At 48.9% G+C, this 24,472-nt stretch overlaps 1 protein-coding gene across 1 annotated transcript; it reads left to right on the top strand.

Annotated features, from left to right (window-relative positions):
- Window positions 1–85: 85 nt before the first annotated feature.
- On the top strand, window positions 86–23,873 carry LOC135057015 (uncharacterized). Its single transcript, XM_063962876.1, has 3 exons — window positions 86–124; window positions 21,814–22,205; window positions 23,159–23,873. Exons 2-3 carry the CDS (start codon window positions 21,836–21,838, stop codon window positions 23,776–23,778), a joined length of 990 nt encoding a protein of 329 aa, XP_063818946.1. The 5' UTR covers window positions 86–124; window positions 21,814–21,835; the 3' UTR covers window positions 23,779–23,873.
- The last annotated feature ends 599 nt before the right edge of the window (window positions 23,874–24,472 follow it).

The raw sequence follows: 24,472 nt of genomic DNA, 5'->3' as shown, positions 1-24,472 counted from the left end.
TTCCTGGTGACTGGCCCCTCCCCTACTACACCCCGGCCACATCACCGCTTTCTGTAATTTCATTACCATACATGTCCTCAGTGCAGGCTGGCGGCCATTTTCTCGTAGGGGACGCTACCATCAGGTAATGGCGTATTACTATACAGGGGGAGCAGCCTGCGATGTCCTCATATTATTATTATTATACAGGGGGAGCCGCCTGTGGTGTCCTGTTGTTATTATTATAATTATACAGGGGGAGCAGCCTGTGGTGCCCATTTATTTTAATACAGGGGGAGCAGTGTGTGGTGTCCTGTTATTATACAGGAGGAGCAGCCTGTGGTGTCCTCTTATTATTACTATACAGAGGGAGCAGCCTGTGGTGTCCTGTTATTAGTATTATTATACAGGGGGAGCAGCCTGTGGTGTCCTATTATTATACAGGGTGAGCAGCCTGTGGTGCCCAGTTATTTTTATACAGGGTGAGCAGCCTGTGGTGCCCAGTTATTATTTTTATACAGGAGGAGCAGCCTGTGGAGTCCTGTTGTTGTTATTTGTATACGGGGGAGCAGCCTGTGGTGTCCTCTTATTATTACTATACAGGAGGAGCAGCCTGTGGTGTCCTCTTATTATTACTATACAGGGGGAGCAGCCTGTGGTGTCCTCTTATTATTACTATACAGGAGGAGCAGCCTGTGGTGTCCTGTTGTTATTACTATACAGGAGGAGCAGCCTGTGGTGTCCTGTTGTTATTATTATTATTATTATTATACAGGGGGAGCAGCCTGTGGTGTCCTGTTATTATTACTATACAGGAGGAGCAGCCTGTGGTGTCCTGTTGTTATTATTATTATACAGGGGGAGCAGCCTGTGGTGTCCTGTTGTTATTATTATACAGGGGGAGCAGCCTGTGGTGTCCTCTTATTATTATTATACAGGGGGAGCAGCCTGTGGTGTCCTCTTATTATTATTATACAGGGGGAGCAGCCTGTGGTGTCCTGTTGTTGTTGTTATTATTATTATTATTATTATTATACAGGGGGAGCAGCCTGTGGTGTCCTGTTATTATTATTATTATTATTATTATACAGGGGGAGCAGCCTGTGGTGTCCTCTTATTATTACTATACAGGAGGAGCAGCCTGTGGTGTCCTGTTGTTGTTGTTATTATTATTATTATACAGGGGGAGCAGCCTGTGGTGTCCTGTTATTATTACACAGTGGGAGCAGCCTGTGGTGTCCTGTTATTATTAAACAGGGGGAGTGGCCTGTGGTGTCCTGTTAAACAGGAGGAGCAGCCTGTGGAGTCCTGTTGTTGTTATTTGTATACGGGGGAGCAGCCTGTGGTGTCCTGTTATTATTATTATAAAGGGGGAGCAGCCTGTGGTGTCCTCTTATTATTACTATACAGGAGGAGCAGCCTGTGGTGTCCTGTTGTTATTACTATACAGGAGGAGCAGCCCGTGGTGTCCTGTTGTTATTATTATTATACAGGGGGAGCAGCCTGTGGTGTCCTCTTATTATTACTATACAGGAGGAGCAGCCTGTGGTGTCCTGTTGTTGTTATTATTATACAGGGGGAGCAGCCTGTGGTGTCCTCTTATTATTATTATACAGGGGGAGCAGCCTGTGGTGTCCTGTTGTTATTACTATACAGGAGGAGCAGCCTGTGGTGTCCTGTTGTTATTATTATTATTATAATACAGGGGGAGCAGCCTGTGGTGTCCTGTTATTATTATACAGGGGGAGCAGCCTGTGGTGTCCTCTTATTATTACTATACAGGAGGAGCAGCCTGTGGTGTCCTGTTGTTGTTGTTGTTGTTATTATTATTATTATTATTATTATTATTATTATTATTTTTTTAAACACATTTTATTAGATGGATCACAATTTGGTTACAATAATAACAGAACACCCAGACAAAATGGGCATTTAAAGAACAAATGTAGCTACAATAAATTGTTACATCAACTGAGTGGATCCTTTTTTTTTTTTTTCTTTTGTAAAAGATTAAAGTTAAGGCATTTGAAGTGGGTAACTCTCGGCAACGGAGTGGCCATCCGTCAAAGAGAGTCAGCGGAGGAAATAAGAAGAAAAGAATACTCAGAGAGAGGATAGAAGGGGTCAGAAAGGTAGAGGGGACAGAGCATATCAATTCAGAAAAGAAGGAAGGGGGGTAGAAGGGGGTGGAGGGGTGGCCTTCAGAGACAAGAGGTGGGCAGAGCAGCGGTGTGCCATGTCATGTTGCAAATGGGGAGGGAGCCTGTTGTAGGCCTAGCCACGGGGACCATACTTTATCAAATTGCTTTGATGTGTTACGTATGACAGCGGTCATATATTCCATTTTGTGGACATACCAAATTCGGGAGATTATCACCGGCATTGGGGAGGGAGTCGGGCTCTTCCAGTCCGTGGCTATTTGGCATGTCATTGCCGAAACTACATGTCGAAATAGCTTGTTTTGGTGTCTGTTAAGAGTAGGGAGGGTCATGGGGAGCAAAAAGTATTGGGGGTCAGGAGGGATGGAGGTGTCAAATAAGCGCGAGAGCAAGGTGATAAGTTCACCCCAAATTTTAAAGATTTTTGGGCAGGTCCACCATATGTGTAAGAATGAGCCAACATCCGTACAACCCCTCCAGCAGCTATCTGGAGTGTCAGGAAACATAGTATGTAGACGGGAAGGAACATAATACCAGCGGTATAGTAATTTGTAGATATTTTCTTTGATTCTCACACATATGGAGCTGGAGGCTGCATTATCCCAGATGTCTACCCAATCTTCATTATCTATAGTAAATCCCAGCTCATTTTCCCATGCTAACTCGTGGGGGGTCCGGGGTGAAGTGGGGTAATCGCTAAGTAGAGCATAAATATCTGAAATGAGGCCCTTGGTGCTGGTGCGTTTCCAGCTAATGTATTCGAAGGGGGATAATTGTCTGTGGAGAAGGGTAGTGGTAGTGGTGGAGTGGAAATGTCGAATTTGCAGATAACGAAAGAAGTCTGAGGTGGGGATTACCGTTCCTTCTCGGACATCTGCAAATTGTGGGAAGGTGGCATTGGAGGTGATGTCGTTAACATATAGCAAACCACTCGAGCGCCAAGAAGTATGCGAGGTTCTACACATGCCTGGGGGGAAGGCTGGATTATGAAAGAGCGGGATTAACGGGGACGGGTATGGGGCCAAACTGAACCGTCTGTTTGTCAGGTCCCATGTTGCTAGCGAGCGACTTACTACAGGGTGTGAGAGGGCTGTCCGGGGGCGTTGGTTCCGGTGGAGCCATAATAGGGAGGATAGTGTAGCTAGACCTGTCTCCTCTGCCTCGATCCCCACCCAAATCTTCCGCGTCCCGCCCTCGTTGCACCATTGTGCACTTTGAGAGAGTTGCGCAGCATAAAAATATTTCTGAAAGTCCGGAATACCCAGGCCCCCATTTCTGGTGGGGCGCTGAAGCAATTTGAGTCTAACGCGGGGACGTTTATGATTCCAGATAAAAAGGGAGGATTGGCGTTGTAATGTCTTAAAGACGTAGGTAGGAACATAAATCGGGAGAGTCTGAAATAAATACAGAAGTCGAGGGAGCACGCTCATCTTGACGGAGTTTATTCTGCCTATCCATGAGATGAAGTAGCTGGACCATTCCAGCAAATCTTCCTGGATTGTCTGCAATAAGCGGGGATAGTTTGCTTGGAAAAGCTGATGGTGATGATGGGTCAGGTACACACCGAGGTATTTGATTTTCTTTGCGTACCAGTTACAGGGAAGGATAGTTTGAAGGTCTTGTTTGAGAGCTGCTGGGATATGAAAGTTGAGGACCTCTGTTTTGTTAATATTTATTTTATAACCAGATAACTGTGAATACGAACTGATCTCAGGGCTGGGTCTGTGAGGGAGATCAGGACATCATCAGCATATAACGCTATCTTGTGTTCGGATAGGCCTGTGGATATTCCGCGGATAGTGGTGTTATCACGGATCTTTGCTGCAAGGGGTTCCATGATTAGTGCGAAGATTAAAGGGGAGAGGGGGCATCCCTGCCTGGTACCATTGGTAATCCCAAAGCTGGTGGATGAGACACCGTTAACCAAAACCTGGGCCGATGGGGAGCGGTAGAGTGCTTTAATCCCCTCTAGGAATTTTCCAGAGAATCCCATTTTGTCTAGGACCGCAAAGGCAAAAGACCATGAGATGCGGTCGAAGGCCTTCTCTGCGTCGAGAGCCAGAATGAGAGAGGGAGATTTCCGTTTTTGAATTGAGTAAATTAGATCTATAGCCCTTCTAGTGTTATCAGACGCCTGGCGTCCAGGGATGAAGCCGACCTGATCCGGGTGGACCAGACCGGGCATCAGGGGAGCCAGACGGTTAGCTAATATTTTCGCATATATTTTCAGGTCGACATTCAATAAGGAGATTGGTCTATAATTTAAGCAACTGGTCGGGTCTTTGTCAGGCTTTGGGATTACCACTATGTCGGCCCGGGTCGTCTCCGGCAGGAAGGAGGCTCCCTCAAGAATATCGTTAAATAGGGAGGATAGGTGTGGGGCAAGCTCTTTCGCGAACAGTTTATAATATTGGGCTGTGAAACCATCCGGGCCTGGTGCGGCTGATGAGCGCATGGAACGTATGGCGGCTATTGTCTCCTCCACCGAGATCCGACTATTAAGGGCTTCTAACTGGGTGTCAGATAGGGCTGGGAGGGGGGTATCAGACAAGTATGCGCGTGCTCCCCCAGCCCCGTCAGACGACAGAGGGGGCAGGTCAGACAGGTTATAAAGGGAGCTATAAAACAGGCGGAAATCTTCGGTCATCACTTCAGGGTCATATGTATAGGTTCCCCTTTGTGGCGAGTACAACTTATCTATTGCGCCCAGCGCCTGCTTGCGACGTAGTTTGTTGGCCAGTAGGGAGTCTATTTTGTCCATTTTATCATAAAAACGTTGCTGCAGTTTCCGAAGAATTAGTGCTGCACGGTTAGAGAGGAGGGTGTTAAGTTGTCCCCGGAGGGAATCGATCTGAGGGAGTAGGGAAGCGTCGGGGGATGCCTTATGTTTGGATAGTAAGGTGGCTATTTCTGATTCGAGGGAGGCGATCTCCTGCGCGTTTTTTTTCCTAATCGCCGACGATTTCGCCAGCAAAGCGCCGCGAATCGTGGCTTTGTGAGCTTCCCAAAGGACATTAAGTGAGATGTCAGGAGACATATTTTCGGTGAAATAGTGTGTGATTGCCAGTCTAATTTCCTCTAGTGCAGAGGGGTGTTGCAAGAGCGAGTCGTCAAGACGCCATTTATATTTCCGGCGGGGCGTGCGGTATATATCTATGAGGAGGTAGACCCCAGCATGGTCTGTCCATGTCAGTGGCGTGATGCCCGCATCAGTAATCAGAGGTACGAGGGCAGAGGAGATGTGAATCATATCGATCCTGGAATAGTGTTGGTGCGGAGCTGAGAAATGGGTAAAATCTTTGGTGTGGGGGTGTTGGGCACGCCAAGTGTCACAAAGGCCGTGGTGTTTCATGGTGGCGGTGAGTGTACGGGAGGCCCGAGGTAGGGTCGTCATGGAAGCGTGAGGTGGAGGGCCGGATCTATCTAACGACGGGTCGATTATGGTATTAAAATCGCCACCCATGATAATGCTTCCCTGTGCTTCTCGTGACAGGCGTTTAGAGAGAGAGTCAAAAAATAGAGATTGGTCTTGGTTGGGGGCGTAGGTGGAGACCAAGGTGAGAGCCATAGAGCGGAGGGTACCCATTACCATAAGGAACCGTCCGTCTGGGTCTGTCACTGTCCTAGAGTGGATAAACGGGATGTTGCGGCGAATTAAAATGGCCACACCACGTTTTTTACAGTCTGCCGAGGCAAAGTAGGACTGGGAGAACCATTTGCCCTTAAGCTGAGTGTGGGAACCGGTGAGATGTGTTTCCTGAAGGAATGCTATGTCGACTTTCTCACGTCTGCAAGCACTCAGAAACACAGTACGCTTCCTAGGGGAGTTCAGGCCATTTACATTGACCGAAAATATTTTAAGGGACATGGCTATTCACGTGAGGGAATATGACATATTGCCAAACATGATCCAATAACTTACAGTTTGAGCCAGGAGGAGGCCACCCCTCTGGGTAGAGCAAGAAAAGGAGCGGGAAGGTCAAGCAGAGGCCACAAGAAAAGGGAGAGGGGGAAGAACATAAAGAAGAAAAATCCCAAACGGGGAAACATCCCTGAAATTGTGGGTCCCATTCGGGGGCCGCAGGGAAAAAAAATTGTATAAATAACAATGTAAGCAACAATAAGGGATTGTGGGGGGGTAACTGAGATACCATGTAAGAGGGTGTATGTCACCCGGGCCACAAGGGTTGAGAATGGTCGTGGCCATTTTTCATTTATAAAGAACAGAGTACAATATAGAACCCGGAGAACTGTGTCCAAGCAGTAAAATTACAAACAAAAAGTTAAGGGGGGAAAAAAAAAGGGGGGGGGGGGGGGACGAGGAGAGAAAGGAAAAAAAAAAAAAAAGGGGGGGGGGGGATACCATAGGAGTACAAATTAATTAAACTTAACTATAACAGCAATAACAAAGAATAGTTACGACATTAGATTTTGGATGGAGGTCAAATCTTCCGCAGCCGTTGCTCGTTTCAGGGCTGCACCAACTTTTCGTGGACAAGCCGTAGCGGGGGGTCACCCCAGGTCAGGGAGGGTCGCTGTCCACAGTGCGTTGTCGTGTCACCCTTGTCCATTCAGGCAGGGGAGACTGAGAGTGTGGCGGTTTAGATGATGAGGCCGCCATGTCGGCTACAGATGATGCAGGGAGGAGATCCAGCTTTGCAAGCAGTTCCTGGCCTTGAGTTAAAGTCTTGACAGAGTGAACAGCGTTGTTGGCCGAGACGTGGAGTTGAAAGGGGAATCCCCATCTGTATCTGATCTGGTGCTGTCGCAGGACCCGGGTGACCGATTGGAGGTCCCGTCGTTTTTGGATAGTGGAGGGAGCCAGGTCCTGAAAGATCTGTAGCTGCATGCCTTTAAACAGGATCTCTGGGGAGTCTCGGACGGAGGATAGGATTTTCTCTTTTGAGCGGAAATAATGGAAACGGACAATAACATCCCTGGGCGGTTGAGCAGGAGACGGTTTAGCACGAAGTGCTCTATGAGCCCTGTCACAGAGACACTCTTCGTCCGTGAGGTCTGGTACGAGGTGTATGAAGAATTCTCTCAGAAATGATGGCAGCGAAGGGCCGAGGACCGATTCTGGAACACTGCGTATGCGTATATTATTTCTACGCGAGCGATTTTCCTGGTCCTCTTGTCGCTCTTTAAGGGTCTCCATTTCCTCGTGTAGCCTAGTGAGCTCTCTGTCAAGGCGATGTTGGGAGCGGCAGAGATCGTCGGTCTTTGTTTCCAAGGCGTCTGTTCGGTTGCCGAGGGCTGTGAGATCCGACTTAAATTCTGCAATGGCGTTCGAGAGTTCCTGTTTGAATGCAGACTGCACTCCCTCCAGTAGGCTCGACATTACCGCCTGTATCTGGGGATCGATACCCACTTCCGAAGAGCACGGAGAGGGAGGGGAGCTCGAGGTCATGTTGGGGTTCTGCGGGCCCTTAGATTTTGAGCCAAAGAAGTTAGTCGGGGCTTGCGTTACTTTTTTGTTCTTGGACATAATGGCTTGTATGAAAAGGGGGGTGGGAGAGAAAAAGGAAAAGGGATCAGAAAATTATTGGATGATGGACACAGTCCGTAGATTGTACAGTGAGCGAGTAATCCAGGCAGGTCAGGCTGCTGGTCCACTACTCCGTGCCGGGTTCCTATGGGGATGGAAAACAAGTATTGCAGGCTCCAGGGAGCCCGAAGGACGGAGGGGGGAGCCGCAGCAAGTACGTAGAGAGTAATCGGGGGTCCAAACTGCGACGTATTCCGGGTTTCAGTTAGTGTAGAACAAGTAGCTAACAGTAACGGCCGCCAGAGGGGGATGGATTTGCCAGCTTTAGGTACTCCAGCCACGGAGTTGGGAGTAAAGTGCCAGAGAGTATTATATATAAAGTCCAGCTACTTAATTATGGCACACGTAGTAGTTTATTGTGTTGCGTTATATCATCTTGAGAGTGTTTCGGGGATGTATGGATCCGATCGTCACAGTATTGGAGCCGTAACCCTTTCAGGTGCTATCCCTGCATCTGGGGTGGATCGCAGCCCGACCTTTCACATAGTGGCCCGGGCACGCATGGTGGGTGTTAAAGCATTTTCTTGGTCGTCTCCACTACGGGCGGAGGTGAGGACCGAATCTGTAATCCTGCAAGAGTGAGGGGAGTGTGATGTAGTGCAGCTTATCTTAACTCTGGCTGGTTGCCAGGAAGCAAGATGGCGGCCCTGGACTCCTGTCACAGGCTTCTATGGAGCAGGGGAGCAAATAAGAAATGGCTTCTGTGGCAGCAGCAATTACTCACTGTATTCCAGATGGGCTGGGCACTGAAGGGAATGCAGCCTTCCTGTGTGTTATATTGACATCCAGGGCTGCACACAAGAGTGCACAGCTTACTCCAGACTGTGTCCCCGGAATCCAAGATGGCCGCCGCAGCACACACAGAGCTGCTTCTCTCCCTTCTTTTATCTTCTGTGGGGCTGTGTGGGGGTCCCCCCTACTGCTGCAGGGGACAGCAGGCCCTAGGGAGTGCAGGTAGGAGATGTGAGGACGTCAGGAGGGGTCCCTTGTTGATTTCCGGCCCGGTCGCGGGGCACCCGCGCCGTGGAGCTCAACTTGCGGGTCGGCCCCAAACTCCAGTCCCCGGCTTTCCGGCTCGCCTAGGCCACAACCCGCAGGGACAGAGCAGGCTGTCCCCCGGCTCCGTGACCGTCGGCGGCCGGCTCCAGGGGGTCTCAGGCAGACAGGGGAAGCCCGATGCCCGCAGCAGGAGGCACTTTGCAGGGGTTTTATACCGCTGGGCCCCGGAGCTCTTCAGGAACACGTCCTTGCTGTGCAGACGTTAGGCCATGCCCCCTATTATTATTATTATTATACAGGGGGAGCAGCCTGTGGTGTCCTGTTATTATTACACAGTGGGAGCAGCCTGTGGTGTCCTGTTGTTATTAAACAGGGGGAGTGGTGTGTGTGTGTGTGTGTGTGTGTGTGTGTGTGTGTGTGTGTGTGTGTGTGTGTGTGTGTGTGTGTGGTACGTTTTCAGAGATAGCTCCTTATGAACACTGAATGTGACATCATTCAAACCCAAAAGGACTTAGCTGTATAGGGGTTCGTCATGTAAAGGGGACCACTAGAGGGGGAGATCGGTTTCGGAATTTATGTAAAAAGGAGGCATTATGGATGTTTCGTTTGAAAACCCTCTCACCTCAAGGATTAAATGAGAGCACTGAATTTGAATCGTTTGCTTAGAATACATTGACGTCCTTGTTGGGATGTTAGAGGATTAGCCCCGCAGCCACTTAATAGAATAAAGAAACAATTTTTATTTGTGGCATATATTTATTTATATTAGTATACTAGTAGTCATTGGTGGAAGTTGTGAGTTAGTATCATAGTGTAGGTTAGAATTTAAGGTAGGGATTGTTTCTCTGACGTCCTAGTGGATGCTGGGAACTCCGTAAGGACCATGGGGAATAGCGGCTCCGCAGGAGACTGGGCACAACTAAAGAAAGCTTTAGGACTACCTGGTGTGCACTGGCTCCTCCCACTATGCCCCTCCTCCAGACCTCAGTTAGAATCTTGTGCCCGGCTGAGCTGGATGCACACTAGGGGCTCTCCTGAGCTCTTAGAAAAGAAAGTTATATTTAGGTTTTTTATTTTCAGTGAGATCTGCTGGCAACAGACTCACTGCTACGAGGGACTAAGGGGAGAAGAAGCGAAGCTACCTGCTTGCAGCTAGCTTGGGCTTCTTAGGCTACTGGACACCATTAGCTCCAGAGGGATCGAACACAGGGCCTGACCTCGATCGTCCGGTCCCGGAGCCGCGCCGCCGTCCCCCTTGCAGAGCCAGAAGCAAGAAGATGTTCCTGTAAATCGGCAGCAGAAGACTTCGGTCTTCATTAAGGTAGCGCACAGCACTGCAGCTGTGCGCCATTGCTTCCCATGCACACCACACTCTGGTCACTGGGTGCAGGGCGCTGGGGGGGGGGGCACCCTGGGCTGCAATTAGAGTACCTTAAACTGGCTAAAAACACATAATATAGTCAAATAAGACTATATATGTGTAAAATCCCCTGCCAAAATATCCATATAAAAGAGGGAGAAGTCCGCCGAAAAAGGGGCGGGGCTATCTCCCTCAGCACACTGGCGCCATTTTCTCTTCACAGTGCAGCTGTAAGACAGCTCCCCAGGCTCTCCCCTGCAGTTCCCAGGCTCAAGGGTTAAAAAGAGAGGGGGGGCACTAAATTTAGGCGCAAAACTATGTATATAGATATATAAAAAGCAGCTATAGGGAAAAATCACTTCCTGTTAGTGTAAATCCCTGATTATATAGCGCTGTGGTGTGTGCTGGCATACTCTCTCGCTGTCTCCCCAAAGGACTTTGTGGGGTCCTGTCCTCAGTCAGAGCATTCCCTGTGTGTGTGCGGTGTGTCGGTACGGCTGTGTCGACATGGTTGATGAGGAGGTTTATGTGGAGGCTGAGCATGTGCCGATAAATGTGATGTCACCCCCTGCGGGGTCGACACCAGAGTGGGTGGATATGTGGAAGGTATTAACCGACACGTAACAGCCGTGGGACAGCCGGCTTCTCAGCCCGCGCCTGCCCAGGCGTCTCAAAGGCCATCAGGAGCTCAGAAACGCCCGCTACCTCAGATGGCAGACACAGATGTCGACACGGAGTCTGACTCCAGTGTCGACGAGATTGAGACATATACACAATCCACTAGGAGCATCCGTTGCATGATCTCGGCAATGAAAAATGTGTTACACATTTCTGACTTTAACCCAACTACCACTAAAAAGGGGTTTTATGTTTGGGGAGAAAAAGCAGCCAGTGTTTTGTTCCCCCATCAGATGAGTGAATGAAGTGTGTGAAGAAGCGTGGGTTCCCCCGTTAAGAAACTGGTAATTTCTAAAAAGTTACTGATGGCGTACCCTTTCCCGCCAGATGATAGGTCACGTTGGGAGATATCCCCTAGGGTGGATAAGGCGATCACACGTTTGTCAAAAAAGGTGGCACTGCCGTCTTATGATACGGCCACCTTGAAGGAGCCTGCTGATAGAAAGCAGGAGGATATCCTGAAGTCTGTATATACACGCTCAGGTACTATACTGAGACCTGCGATTGCCTCAGCATGGATAGTGCTGCTGCAGCGTGGTCTGATACCCTGTCAGATTGTTACCTCGACAGGGGTACTATTTTGCTAATTATAGAGCATATTAAAGACGTCGTCTTATATATGAGGGATGCACAGAGGGATATTTGCCGGCTGGCATCCAGAATTAATGCAATGTCCATTCTGCCAGGAGGGTATTAGGGACCCGGCAGTGGACAGGTGATGCTGATTTTAAAAGGCACATGGAGATTCTGCCTTATAAGGGTGAGGAATTGTTTGGGGATGGTCTCTGGGACCTCGTATCCACAGCAACAGCTGGGAAGAAAATTTTTTACCTCAGGTTTCCTCACAGCCTAAGAAAGCACCGTATTATCAGGTACAGTCCTTTCGGATTCAGAAAAGCAAGCGGGTCAAAGGCGCTTCCTTTCTGCACAGAGACAAGGGAAGAGGGAAAAAGCTGCACCAGACAGCCAGTTACCAGGATCAAAAATATTCCCCCGCTTCCTCTGAGTCCACCGCATGACGCTGGGGCTCCACAGGTGGAGCCAGGTGCGGTGGGGGCGCATCTCGGGAACTTCAGCGACCAGTGGGCTCGCTCACAGGTGGATACATGGGTTCTACAAGTGGTATCTCAGGGATACAAGCTGGAGTTTCGAGGCGACTCCCCCTCGCCGTTTCCTCAAATGAGCCTTGCCTGCTGCCCTCGGAGAAAGGGGAGGTAGTACTGGCGGCAATTCACAAGCTGTACTTCCAGCAGGTGATAATCCAGGTACCCCTCCTTCAACAAGGCTGGGGTTACTATTCCACAATGTTTGTGGTACCGAAACCAGTCGGTTCGGTGAGACCCATTCTAAAGTTGAAATCCTTGAACACTTATATACGAAGGTTCAAGTTCAAAATGGAATCGCTCAGGGTGGTTATTGCAAGCCTGGACGAAGGGGATTACATGGTATCTCTGGACATCAAGGATGCTTACCTGCATGTCCCCATTTACCCTCCTCACCAGGAGTACCTCAAAATTGTGGTACAGGACTGTTATTACCAATTCCAGACGTTGCCGTTGGTCTGTCCCCGGCACCGAGGGTATTTACCAAGGTAATGGCCGAAATGATGATACTCCTTCGAAAAAAGGGAGTTATAATATCCCGTACTTGGACGATCTCCTTATAAAGGCGAGGTCCAGGGAGCAGTTGTTGGTCGGAGTAGCACTATCTCGGGAAGTGATACAACAGCACGGCTGGATTCTGAATATTCCAAAGTCGCAGCTGGTTCCTACGACGTGTCTACTGTTCCTGGGTATGGTTCTGGACACAGAACAGAAAAAAGTGTTTCTCCCGGAGGAGAAGGCCAAGGAGTTGTCATCTCTAGTCAGAGACCTCCTAAAACAAATACAGGTGTCGGTGCATCAATGCACGCGAGTCCTGGGAAAGATGGTAGCTTCTTACGAAGAAATTCCATCCGGCAGGTTCCATGCAAGGATCTTCCAGTGGGATCTGTTGGACAAGTGGTCCGGGTCGCATCTTCAGATGCGTCGGCTGATAACCCTGTCTCCAAGGGCCAGGGTGTCGCTGTTGTGGTGGCTGCAGAGTGCTCATCTTCTAGAGGGCCGCAGATTCGGCATACAGGACTGGGTCCTGGTGACCACAGATGCCAGCCTTCGAGGCTGGGGGGCAGTCACACAGGGAAGAAACTTCCAAGGACTATGGTCGAGTCAGGAGACTTCCCTACACATAAATATTCTGGAACTAAGGGCCGTTTACAATGCCCTAAGTCAGACAAGACCCCTGCTTCATCACCAGCCGGTGCTGATCCAGTCAGACAACATCACGGCGGTCGCCCATGTAAACCAACAGGGCGGCACAAGAAGTAGGATGGCGATGGCAGAAGCCACAAGGATTCTCCGATGGGCGGAAAATCATGTGTTAGCACTGTTAGCAGTGTTCTTTTCCGGAGTGGACAACTGGGAAGCAGATTTTCTCAGCAGACACGACCTCCACCCGGGAGAGTGGGGACTTCATCCAGAAGTCTTACAAATGATTGTACACCATTGGGAAAGGCCACAGGTGGACATCATGGCGTCCCGCCTCAACAAACAGCTAAAAAAATATTGCGCCAGGTCAAGGGACCCTCAGGCGATAGCTGTGGACGCTCTGGTAACACCGGGGGTGTACCAGTCAGTGTATGTGTTCCCTCCTCTGCCTCTCATACCCAAGGTACTGAGAATAATAAGATGGAGAGGAGTAAGAACTATACTCGTGGTTCCGGATTCGCCAAGAAGAGCTTGGTACCCAGAACTTCAAGAAATGATCTCAGAGGACTCATGGCCTTTGCCGCTCAGACAGGACCTGCTGCAGCAGGGGCCCTGTCTGTTCCAAGACTTACCGCGGCTGCATTTGACGGCAGGGCGGTTGAACACCGGATCCTAAAGGAAAAAGGCATTCCGGAGGAAGTCATTCCTACGCTGATTAAGGCTAGGAAAGAGGTGACCGCAAAACATTATCACCGCATATGGCGAAAATATGTTGCTTGGTGTGAGGCCAGGAAGGCCTCACGGAGGAATTTCAACTGGGTCGATTTCTGCACTTCCTACAGTCAGGAGTGACTGTGGGCCTAAAATTGGTTCCATTAAGGTCCAGATTTCGGCTCTGTACGTTTTCTTCCAAAAAGAACTGGCTTCACTGCCTGAAGTTCAGACTTTTGTTAAGGGAGTGCTGCATATTCAGCCCCGTTTGTGCCTCCAGTGGCACCGTGGGATCTCAACGTGGTGTTGGATTTCCTGTAGTCGCATTGGTTTGAGCCACTTAAATCCGTGGAGCTAAAATACCTCACGTGGAAAGTGGTCATGCTGTGGGCCTTGGCGTCGGCCAGGCGTGTATCAGAATTGGTGGCTTTGTCATGCAAAAGCCCTTATCTGATTTCTCATATGGATAGGGCGGACTTGAGGACTCGTTCCCAATTCCTTCCTAAGATGGTATCAGCTTTTCATGTGAACCAACCTATTGTGGTGCCTGCGGCTACTTGGGACTTGGAGGACTCCAAGTTACTGGACGTAGTCAGGGCCCTGAAAATATTTGTTTCCAGGACGGCTGGAGTCAGGAAAACTGACTCGCTATTTATCCTGTATGCACCCAACAAGCTGGGTGCTCCTGCTTCTAAGCAGACTATTGCTCGCTGGATCTGTAGCACGATTCAACTTGCACATTCTGCGGCTGGACTGCCGCACCCTAAATCTGTAAAAGCCCATTCCACGAGGAAAGTAAGCTCTTCTTGGGCGGCTGCCCGAGGGGTCTCGGCTTTACAACTTTGCCGAGCTGCTACTTGGTCGGGTTCAAACACTTTTGCTAGAGTCTACAAGTTTGATACCCTGGCTGAGGAGGACCTTGAGTTTGCTCATTCGGTGCTGCAGAGTCATCCGCACTCTCCCGCCCGTTTGGGAGCTTTGGTATAATCCCCATGGTCCTTACGGAGTTCCCAGCATCCACTGGGACGTCAGAGAAAATAAGATTTTACTCACCGGTAAATCTATTTCTCTAACGTCCTAGTGGATGCTGGGAACTCCGTAAGGACCATGGGGAATAGCGGGCTCCGAAGGAGGCTGGGCACTCTAGAAAGATCTTAGACTACCTGGTGTGCACTGGCTCCTCCCACTATGACCCTCCTCCAAGCCTCAGTTAGATTTCGTGCCCGGCCGAGGTTGGATGCACACTAGGGGCTCTCCTGAGCTCTTAGAAAGTTATAGTCTTAGAATTTGTTATTTTCAGTGAGACCTGCTGGCAACAGGCTCACTGCAGCGAGGGACTAAGGGGAGAAGAAGCGAACTCGCCTGCTTGCAGCCGGATTGGGCTTCTTAGGCTACTGGACACCATTAGCTCCAGAGGGATCGACCGCAGGCCCAGCCTTGATGTTCGGTCCCGGAGCCGCGCCGCCGTCCCCCTTACAGAGCCAGAAGCAAGAAGATGGTCCGGAAAATCGGCGGCATGAAGACTCTGTCTTCACCAAGGTAGCGCACAGCACTGCAGCTGTGCGCCATTGCTCCTCTCACACACTTCACACTCCGGTCACTGAGGGTGCAGGGCGCTGGGGGGGGCGCCCTGAGGCAGCAATAAAAACACCTTGGCTGGCTAAAATACCTCAATATATGGCCCCAGGGGCTATATATGAGGTAAATACCCCTGCCAGAATTCCATAAAAAACAGGAGAATAGGCCGCGAAAAAGGGGCGGAGCCTATCTCCTCAGCACACTGGCGCCATTTTTTCCCTCACAGCTCGGCTGGAGGGAAGCTCCCTGGCTCTTCCCTGCACAGTAAGAGGGAAAAGAGAGGGGGGGCATTAAAATTGGCACTGTATACTGTATATAAAAGCTATTAGGGACATAACTCAGTTAGTCCCTGTATATATATAGCGCTCTGGTGTGTGCTGGCATACTCTTACTCTGTCCCCCCAAAGGGCTTTTGTGGGTCCTGTCCTCGTTTAGAGCATTCCCTGTGTGTCTGCGGTGTGTCGGTACGGCTGTGTCGACATGTTGAATGAGGAGGCTTATATGGTGACAGAACAGAGGCCGATATATGTGATGTCGCCCCCTGTGGGGCCGACACCAGAGTGGATGGATAGGTGAAAGGTATTAACCGACAGTGTCAACTCCTTACATAAAAGGGTGGATGACGTAACAGCTGTGGGACAGCCGGCTTCGCAGCCCGCGCCTGCCCAGGCGTCTCAAAGGCCATCAGGGGCTCAAAAACGCCCGCTCTCTCAGATGGCAGACACAGATGTCGACACGGAGTCTGACTCCAGTGTCGACAAGGTGGAGACATATACACAATCCACTAGGAACATCCGTGACGTGATCCCGGCAATAAAAAATGTGTTATACATTTCTGACTTTAACCCAGGCACCTCTAAAAATGGGTTTTAGGTTTGGGGAGAAAAAACAGGCAGTGTTTTGTTCCCCCATCAGATGAATAAATGAAGTGTGTGAAAGCGTGGTTTCCCCCGTTAAGAAACTGGTAATTTATAAAAAGTTACTGATGGCGTACCCTTTCCCGCCAGGTGGATAAGTTACGCTGGGAGATATCCCCTAGGGTGGATAAGGCGCTCACACGTTTGTCAAAAAAGGTGGCACTGCCGTCTTAGGATACGGCCACTTTAATAGGTACCTGTTGATAAAAAACAGGAGGCTATCCTGAAGTCTGTATTTACACACTCAGGTACTAGACTGAGACCTGCAGATAGTGCTGCTGCAGCGTGGTCGGTGACCCTGTCAAACAGGGATACTAGTTGGCAAACATAAAAACATATTAAAGACGTCGTCTTATATATGGGGGATGCACAGAGGGATATTTTGCCGGCTGGCATCCAAAATAAATGTAATGTCCATTCTGTCAGGAAGGTATTAGAGACCTGTCACTGGACAGGTGATGCTGACTTAAAAAGCGCATAGAGAGCCTTATAAGGGTGAGGAATTATTTGGGGATGGTCTCTGGGACCTCGTATCCACAGCAACTGCTGGGAAGAAATAATTTTACCTCAGGTTTCCTCACAGACAAAGGTACAGTCCTTTCGGCTTCAGAAAAGCAATCGGGTCAAATGGCGCTTCCTTTCTGTACAGAGACAAGGGTAGAGGGAAAAAAGCTGCACCAGTCAGCCTGTTCCCAGAATCAAGATTCTTCCCCCGCCTCCTGTGAGGCCACACCATGACGCGGGTGCTCCACAGGTGTAGCCAGGTACGGTGGGGGGCCGTCTCAAAAATTTCAGCAATTAGTGGGCTCGCTCACAGGTGGATCCCTGTTTCTTTCAAGTAGTATTTCAGGGGTACAAGCTGGAATTCGAGATGTCTCCCCCCAGCCGTTTCCTAAAATATGCCTTGCTGACAACTCCCTCAGGCAGGGAGGCTGTGCTAGAGGCAATTAATAAGCGGTATTCCCAGCAGGTAATACTCAAGGTGCCCCTACTTCAACAAGGACGGGGTTACTATTCCACACGGGTTGGGGTACCGAAACCGCATGGTTCGGTGTCACCCATTTTATATTTAAAATCCTTGAACACAAAAATTCAAGTTCAAGAGGGAATCGCTCAGGGCGGTTATTCCAAGCCTGGACGAGGGGGATTACATGGTATCCTGGGACATCAAGGATGCTTACCTGCATGTCCCCATTTACCATCCTCGCCAGGAGTACCTCAGATTTGTGGTACAGGATTACCATTACCAAGTCCAGACACTGCCGTTTGGACTGTACATGGCACCGAGGGTGTTTTATCAAGGTAATGGCCGAAATGTTGATACTCCTTCAAAAAAAGGGAGTTGTAATTATCCCGTACTTGGACAATCTCGTTATAAGGGCGAAGTCCAAGGAGCAGTTGGTAGTCGGGGTAGCACTATTTTGGACAGTGCTACAACAGCATGGTTGGATTCTAAACAGTCCAAAGTCACAGCTGGTTCCTATGACACGTCTACTGTTCCTGGGGATAGTTCTGGACATAAACCAGAAATAGTGTTTCTCCCGGAGGAGAAAGCCAAGGAGTTGTCATCTCTAGTCAGAGACCTCCTGAAGCCAAAATAGGTAGCGGTGCATCATTGCACGCGAGTCCTGGGAAAAAATGGTAGCTTCCTACGAAGCAATCCCATTAGGCAGGTTCCATACAAGAACTTTTCAGAGGGACCTGTTGGACAAGTGGTCCGGATCGCATCTTCCGATGCATAGGCTGATAACCCTGTCTCCAAGGACCAGGGTATCTCTACTGTGGTGGCTGCAGAGTGCCCATCTTCAAGAGGGCCGCAGGTTCGGCATACAGGACTAGGTCCTAGTGACCATGGATTCCAGCCTTTGAGGCTGGGAGGCAGTCACACAGGGAAGACATTTCCAGGGACTTTGGTCAAGTCAGGTTATTTCCCTACACATAAATATTCTGGACCTGAGGGCCATTTACAATGCCCTGAGGCCGGCAAGGCCTCTGCTTCAAAACCAGCCGGTACTGATCCAATCAGACAACATCACGGCAGTCGCCCATGTAAACCAACAGGGCGGCACAAGAAGCAGGATGGCGATGGCAGAAGCCACAAGGATTCTCCGATAGGCGGAAAATCATGTGTTAGCACTGTCAGCAGTGTTCATTCCCGGAGTGGACAACTGGGAAGCAGATCTTCTCAACAGACACGACCTCCACCCGGGAGAAAGGGGACTTCCTCCAGAAGTCTTCCAATAGGATTGTACACCATTGGGAAAGGCCACAGGTGGACATGACGGCGTCCCGCCTCAACAAAAAGCTATAAAAGATATTGCACCGGGTCAAGGGACCCTCAGGCGATAGCTATGGACGCTCTGGTAACACCGTGGGTGTACCAGTCGGTTTATGTGTTCTCCCCTCTGCCTCTCATACCAAAGGTACTGAGAATAATAAGAAGGCGAGGAGTAAGAACGATACTTGTGGATGGCCAAGAAGAGCTTGGTACCCAGAACTTCATGAATTTATATCAGAGGACCCATGGCCTCTGCCACTCAGACAGGACCTGCGGCAGCAGGGGCCCTGTCTGTTCCAAGACTTACCGCAGCTGCGTTTGTCGGCATGGCGGTTGAACGCCGGATCCTGAAGGAAAAGGGCATTCCGGAGGAAGTCATTCCTACGCTTACTAAAGCCAGGAAAGAGGTTACAGCAACTCATTATCACCGCATATGGCGAAAATATGTTGCATGGTGTGAGGCCGAAAGGGCCCCAACAGAGGAATTTCAACTAGGTCGATTTCTGCATTTCCTGCAAGCAGGAGTGACTATGGGCCTTAAATTGGGTTCCATTAAGGTACAGATCTCGGCTCTGTCGATTTTCTTTCAAAAAGAACTAGCTTCAGTACCTGAAGTTCAGACATTTATAAAAGGAGTGCTGCAGAGTCAGCCCCCGTTTGTGCCTCCTGTGGCACCTTGGGATCTCAACGTGGTGTTGAGTTTCTTAAAATCACATTGGTTTGAACCACTAAAAACCGTGGGTCTGAAATATCTCACGTGGAAGGTGGTTATGTTATTGGCCTTGGCTTCTGCCAGGCGAGTATCAAAGTTGGCGGCTTTGTCTTGTAAAAGCCCTTATTTGATTTTCCATATGGATAGGGCAGAATTGAGGACTCGTCCCCAGTTTCTCCCAAAGGTGGTGTCAGCGTTTCACCTGAACCAGCCTATTGTGGTGCCTAGGCTACTAGGGACTTGGAGGACTCCAAGTTGCTAGACGTTGTCAGGGCACTGAAAATATATGTTTCCAGAACGGCTAGAGTCAGAAAATCTGACTCGCTGTTTATCCTATATGCACCTAACAAGCTGGGTGCTCCTGCTTCTAAGCAGACTATTGCTCGTTGGATTTGTAGTACAATTCAGCTTGCACATACTGTGGCAGGCCTGCCACAGCCAAAATCTGTCAATGCCCATTCCACAAGGAAGGTGGGCTCATCTTGGGCGGCTGCCCGAGAGGTCTCGGCTTTACAACTTTGCCGAGCAGCTACTTGGTCAGGGGCAAACACGTTTGCAAAAATTCTACAAATTTGATACCCTGGCTGAGGAGGACCTGGAGTTCTCTCATTCAGTGCTGCAGAGTCATCCGCACTCTCCCGCCCGTTTGGGAGCTTTGGTATAATCCCCATGGTCCTTACGGAGTTCCCAGCATCCACTAGGACGTTAGAGAAAATAAGAATTTACTCACCGGTAATTCTATTTCTCGTAGTCCGTAGTGGATGCTGGGCGCCCATCCCAAGTGCGGTTTATCTGCAATACTTGTACATAGTTATGGTTAACTAAATCGGGTTATTGTTGAGCCATCTGTTGAGAGGCTCTATTGTTTCATACTGTTAACTGTGTTTCATATCACGAGTTGTACGGTGTGATTGGTGTGGCTGGTATGAGTCTTACCCGGGATTCAAAATCCTTCCTTATTGTGTACGCTCGTCCGGGCACAGTACCTAACTGAGGCTTGGAGGAGGGTCATAGTGGGAGGAGCCAGTGCACACCAGGTAGTCTAAGATCTTTCTAGAGTGCCCAGCCTCCTTCGGAGCCCGCTATTCCCCATGGTCCTTACGGAGTTCCCAGCATCCACTACGGACTACGAGAAATAGAATTACCGGTGAGTAAATTCTTATTTTCTCGTAGTCCGTAGTGGATGCTGGGCGCCCATCCCAAGTGCGGATTGTCTGCAATACTTGTAGATAGTTATTGTTTAACTAAAGGGTTATTGTTGAGCCATCTGTTGAGAGGCTCAGTTACATTTCATACTGTTAACTGGGTATAGTATCACGAGTTATACGGTGTGATTGGTGTGGCTGGTATGAGTCTTACCCGGGATTCCAAATCCTTCCTTATTGTATCAGCTCTTCCGGGCACAGTTTCCTAACTGAGGTCTGGAGGAGGGTCATAGGGGGAGGAGCCAGTGCACACCAGGTAGTCCTAAAGCTTTCTTTAGTTGTGCCCAGTCTCCTGCAGAGCCGCTATTCCCCATGGTCCTTAAGGAGTTCCCAGCATCCACTACGGACTACGAGAAATAGATTTACCGGTGAGTAAAATCTTATTTTATCATTTAAACAAGAGCATGATCACATAGTATTTGGGGGGAATTTATAGTGATTCCAAATGTGTAGATATTGGAGGGGGAAGTGGTACTAAGGTTCTTAGTTCATGTATTAAAGGATATAAACTTATGCTGGGTATGAGTCCAGTAGTTGAGGAACGGTAGAGAAAAGGATTGGGAAGGGGGAAGTTGTGTGTTCGAATCACGGAGGGGGAAGACACCTATTAACATTAATTGAAATAATATTTTCTTTTTTAGTGTGTATGCTTATTTTTTATTATATAAGTGGAGGTCATAACATCATGATTTAGATGAGGGTTAATTTGACTATCTCATTGAAATAATGTGAAATATAGGATAATGTATATATGGTGATCTAGATAACTCTTTTATGGGAGGGGGGAAAAAAATCTAACATTGGGTGAATTGGTAATTAGATAAGACTAGTTAGAATATATGGTCATAATGGACTAAGGATGGATGGTAGAGAAATGGTATATGAGAGATGAGTTATACCCCTTTCACACCGCAGCTTGAACCCGGTAAATTGCCGATTTTTTAGCCTTCCTAAACGGTTGAGCTGCGATGTGAAAGGGTCACCTTGAATTTAACGTTTTCAAAATACCGGTATTTTGAAACAGTAAAAAAGCAGGGTCCTACCCGTTTCAGAACCGTTTCATTGTGCAGTGTGAAAGGGTCTGAAACGGTATTTGCAAGCCCCAGAAGGTGATAGGCTGTCTCCATGTGTGATGTCACCAGGCAGAACCAGGAAACTGGTTGTTAAACACAGGAGACACATGAGAATGGCTTTAGAAGCGTTTTCAGTGCAAATACACTATACAATGGCAACTTGGAGTGATGAAGAGGTGAGGGAGCTGCTAAGGATCAGAGGGGATGAGAAAATCTGCAGACAAATTACTGGGACAATTAAGGATGCCCTCATATATAAAAACATAGTTAAAATGCTTCAAGCTGCTGGGTTCCAGCCTACAACAGGGCAAATTATTAATAAGTTGAAGGCCCTTAAGCCTAACTTTCATAAATTACACGATCATAACAGGAACAGGAGTGGAGCTGGCCGCATGGAGTGGCAGTACTACGAGCAGTGTTGCAGTATATTTGGCCACACAGCACTTGCCACTCCGGTGAGCATGTCATCAAGCATTGCAGCTGCTGAAACAAGGCAGGTACCAGTGGCAGAGACAAGCCAGTCCTGTGCTGCGGAATCCATTCCAAATCCTGTGCCACTATCTCAGTCCCCACCATCGTCCTTGCTGTTACTTGGTGAGGATGAGGACACACAACAGACGGAAGGCGTTGTCACTGAGGCAAACATTGTGCCTGATACAAGAACTGAGGGCATCGCAACAACACCCAATGTGGCAGTGGAAGAAACGCAGGCTGGGCCCAGTCAGCGCCGGATTCCAGGAACGACGCCCTTACGTGGAAACAGTAAGTACAACACTCCAAAATACATAAATAATTAACATAACCTACTAACGAAAAACAACTACTGATGTATATTCAATAAAAGTCGGCTCCATTCCGACATGCAGTTGTCGGAATGGACCCGACAACCCTCTTCAAAAGAGCGTCCAAATCCCACTGTCGTATTTGGCGGCTCCCATGTCGTGCTGCTGCTGTCAGCGCTGCGGGTGCGCTGACAGCAGCGGCAGAGGGAGCTGTCAGTGGTGCCGGGGGCAGAGGGGAGTGGTGAGTGGCGCTAGGGGTGAGGGGGGAGCGGGCTCCAGCGCGGGAGCTGAGGGGAAAGCGTGATGCGCCGCCGGAGGTGAGGTGATATCTGCGGCACCGGGAGGGGAAGAGTGGAGGAGACGGAGCATACGGCGGAGGAGACGGGGGGCAGCGGCTGCAGAAGTGGAGGCTCACGGCAGCATAGACCCGGCTCCAGCAAGCGGGACGTCTGCAGTGCTGGAGCCGGGTGGACGCTGCCGCTGGGTCCCTGCTCTCCCCGCTGCTCCCCTGTCTCCTTCTCTCATATCACATATCTGAATCCGACTTTTTTTAAAGTCGGATTGAGATTGTTGGAAACGGGGTAATAACCTGTCGGGTTTGGCCCAGTTTGCGTCAATGCACGCTGATCGGCGGCTGAAGCCGCCGATCAGCGTGCATTCCAACAAGTTGGGTTTCCCGACTTGTCTGAAAAAATAGGGCCGTAATGAATAGGTCGGAACCCCTTCCAACCTAAAACTGTCGGAAGCTACCATCTTTCCGACAAGACGGCAGCTACCGACACTTTTTGAATATACCCCATTAAATAAAAAATCTGGCAGACTGTGCGCAGTGTGTAGGTGGGAGGAGGGCACAAACACGTTTTGAAACTCTGCTACTTTTGTAATGTATTCTTGAACAATAAGGTTATTTTTTGTTTCTATTTTTGTCCACAGTATATAATGTTCCCGTAAGGAGACGCCGTCCCAACAAAACGGAACAAGCATCTCGAATAATGACGACTGTCTTAGCAGAGAAACTTGAGCAGATGGACGCAGCCATGGCAGCTCGAGAGGATGCCCGCCTTGAGCGCTTCCTGCAGGCTCAGCAGGACATGAATAATTCCCTGATGGCCCACATTACTATGGATACAAGGGAATACATGAGGGAAATGCAGTCATTTCAAACGTCATTATTTGAAAAAATGTTTGCCATGAGGGAACGTCCACACACAATGGCACCTCAGCAACCACCTACAAACATCCCTCAACACTATCCGCACTATGGCCCTTCATCCTACTATGACCAAACCCAACATCAACACACCCACCCTCAATTTACCCATCCTCCACAAACCTACCCTCAATATACTCAGCCTCCACAAACCCACCTTCAATATACCCAGCCTCCACAAACCCACCCTCAATATACCCAGCCTCCACAAACCCACCTGAATCTGACCATCCCCCACATTCACAACCACCTCCTGATATGGAGACAACTCCTGACTCTCCTGTTTACAGGATGTTACCTTGAGAGGTTATTGTTTCTATTGTTTATTTCATTTAATATTTGATAATGCAAGTGTATTGCAAACAATGTTGATGCAAACGTTTTTGAAACCAAGGTTTTATATTATAAAAATTTATAAGGTCTATGACTGGTTCTAAAGCCTGTGTCCATGTGTATAATTTCAAATTGGGAAAACACACAAACATTAACCATGTTTATTTGAACGCAACACACAAATACCATGAATAAACAACAAAGGGGAAAAATTTAAGACAATAATGAGGAAAGGTTGCCCATTAGAGCAGCCCTTATCTGTTCTGCACTTCCAGAATGATCACCCATATATGTTGTGGATTCTGGTGCAGGGTGCTCAGCTGAGTCCGTAACAGCCCACTCTGGCAGAAATTCCTCCCTCTGAAATTCACAAAGGTTGTGAAGAATACAGCAAGCTGCAACAATGTTCGGCATGTTTGTAAGGTCCACATCATTGCGCTTCATAAAGCAGCGCCAACGTCCCTTTAAGCGTCCAAATGCGTCTTCCACAACCATTCTTGCAGAGCTCAGGGTGTGCGTGAAGGCAACTTGATTAGATGTCAGTGTAACATGTTGGGTGTACCCCTTCATCAGCCATCTTCGTAAGGGGTAGGCTGTGTCACCAATTATGTGGACTTGAATTTCAACTCCATCCACAAATTTAGATTTCTAGTTTAAAAATAGAAAAAGATTCAAATTAGCAAAGATCAATTGGTATATGCACA

This window comes from Pseudophryne corroboree, chromosome 3 (assembly GCF_028390025.1).
Source record: "Pseudophryne corroboree isolate aPseCor3 chromosome 3, aPseCor3.hap2, whole genome shotgun sequence".
In the NCBI taxonomy this organism is placed as follows: domain Eukaryota; kingdom Metazoa; phylum Chordata; class Amphibia; order Anura; family Myobatrachidae; genus Pseudophryne; species Pseudophryne corroboree.
Note: the sequence above shows the minus strand (reverse complement) of the source record. Positions and strands in the feature narration are given on the sequence as shown.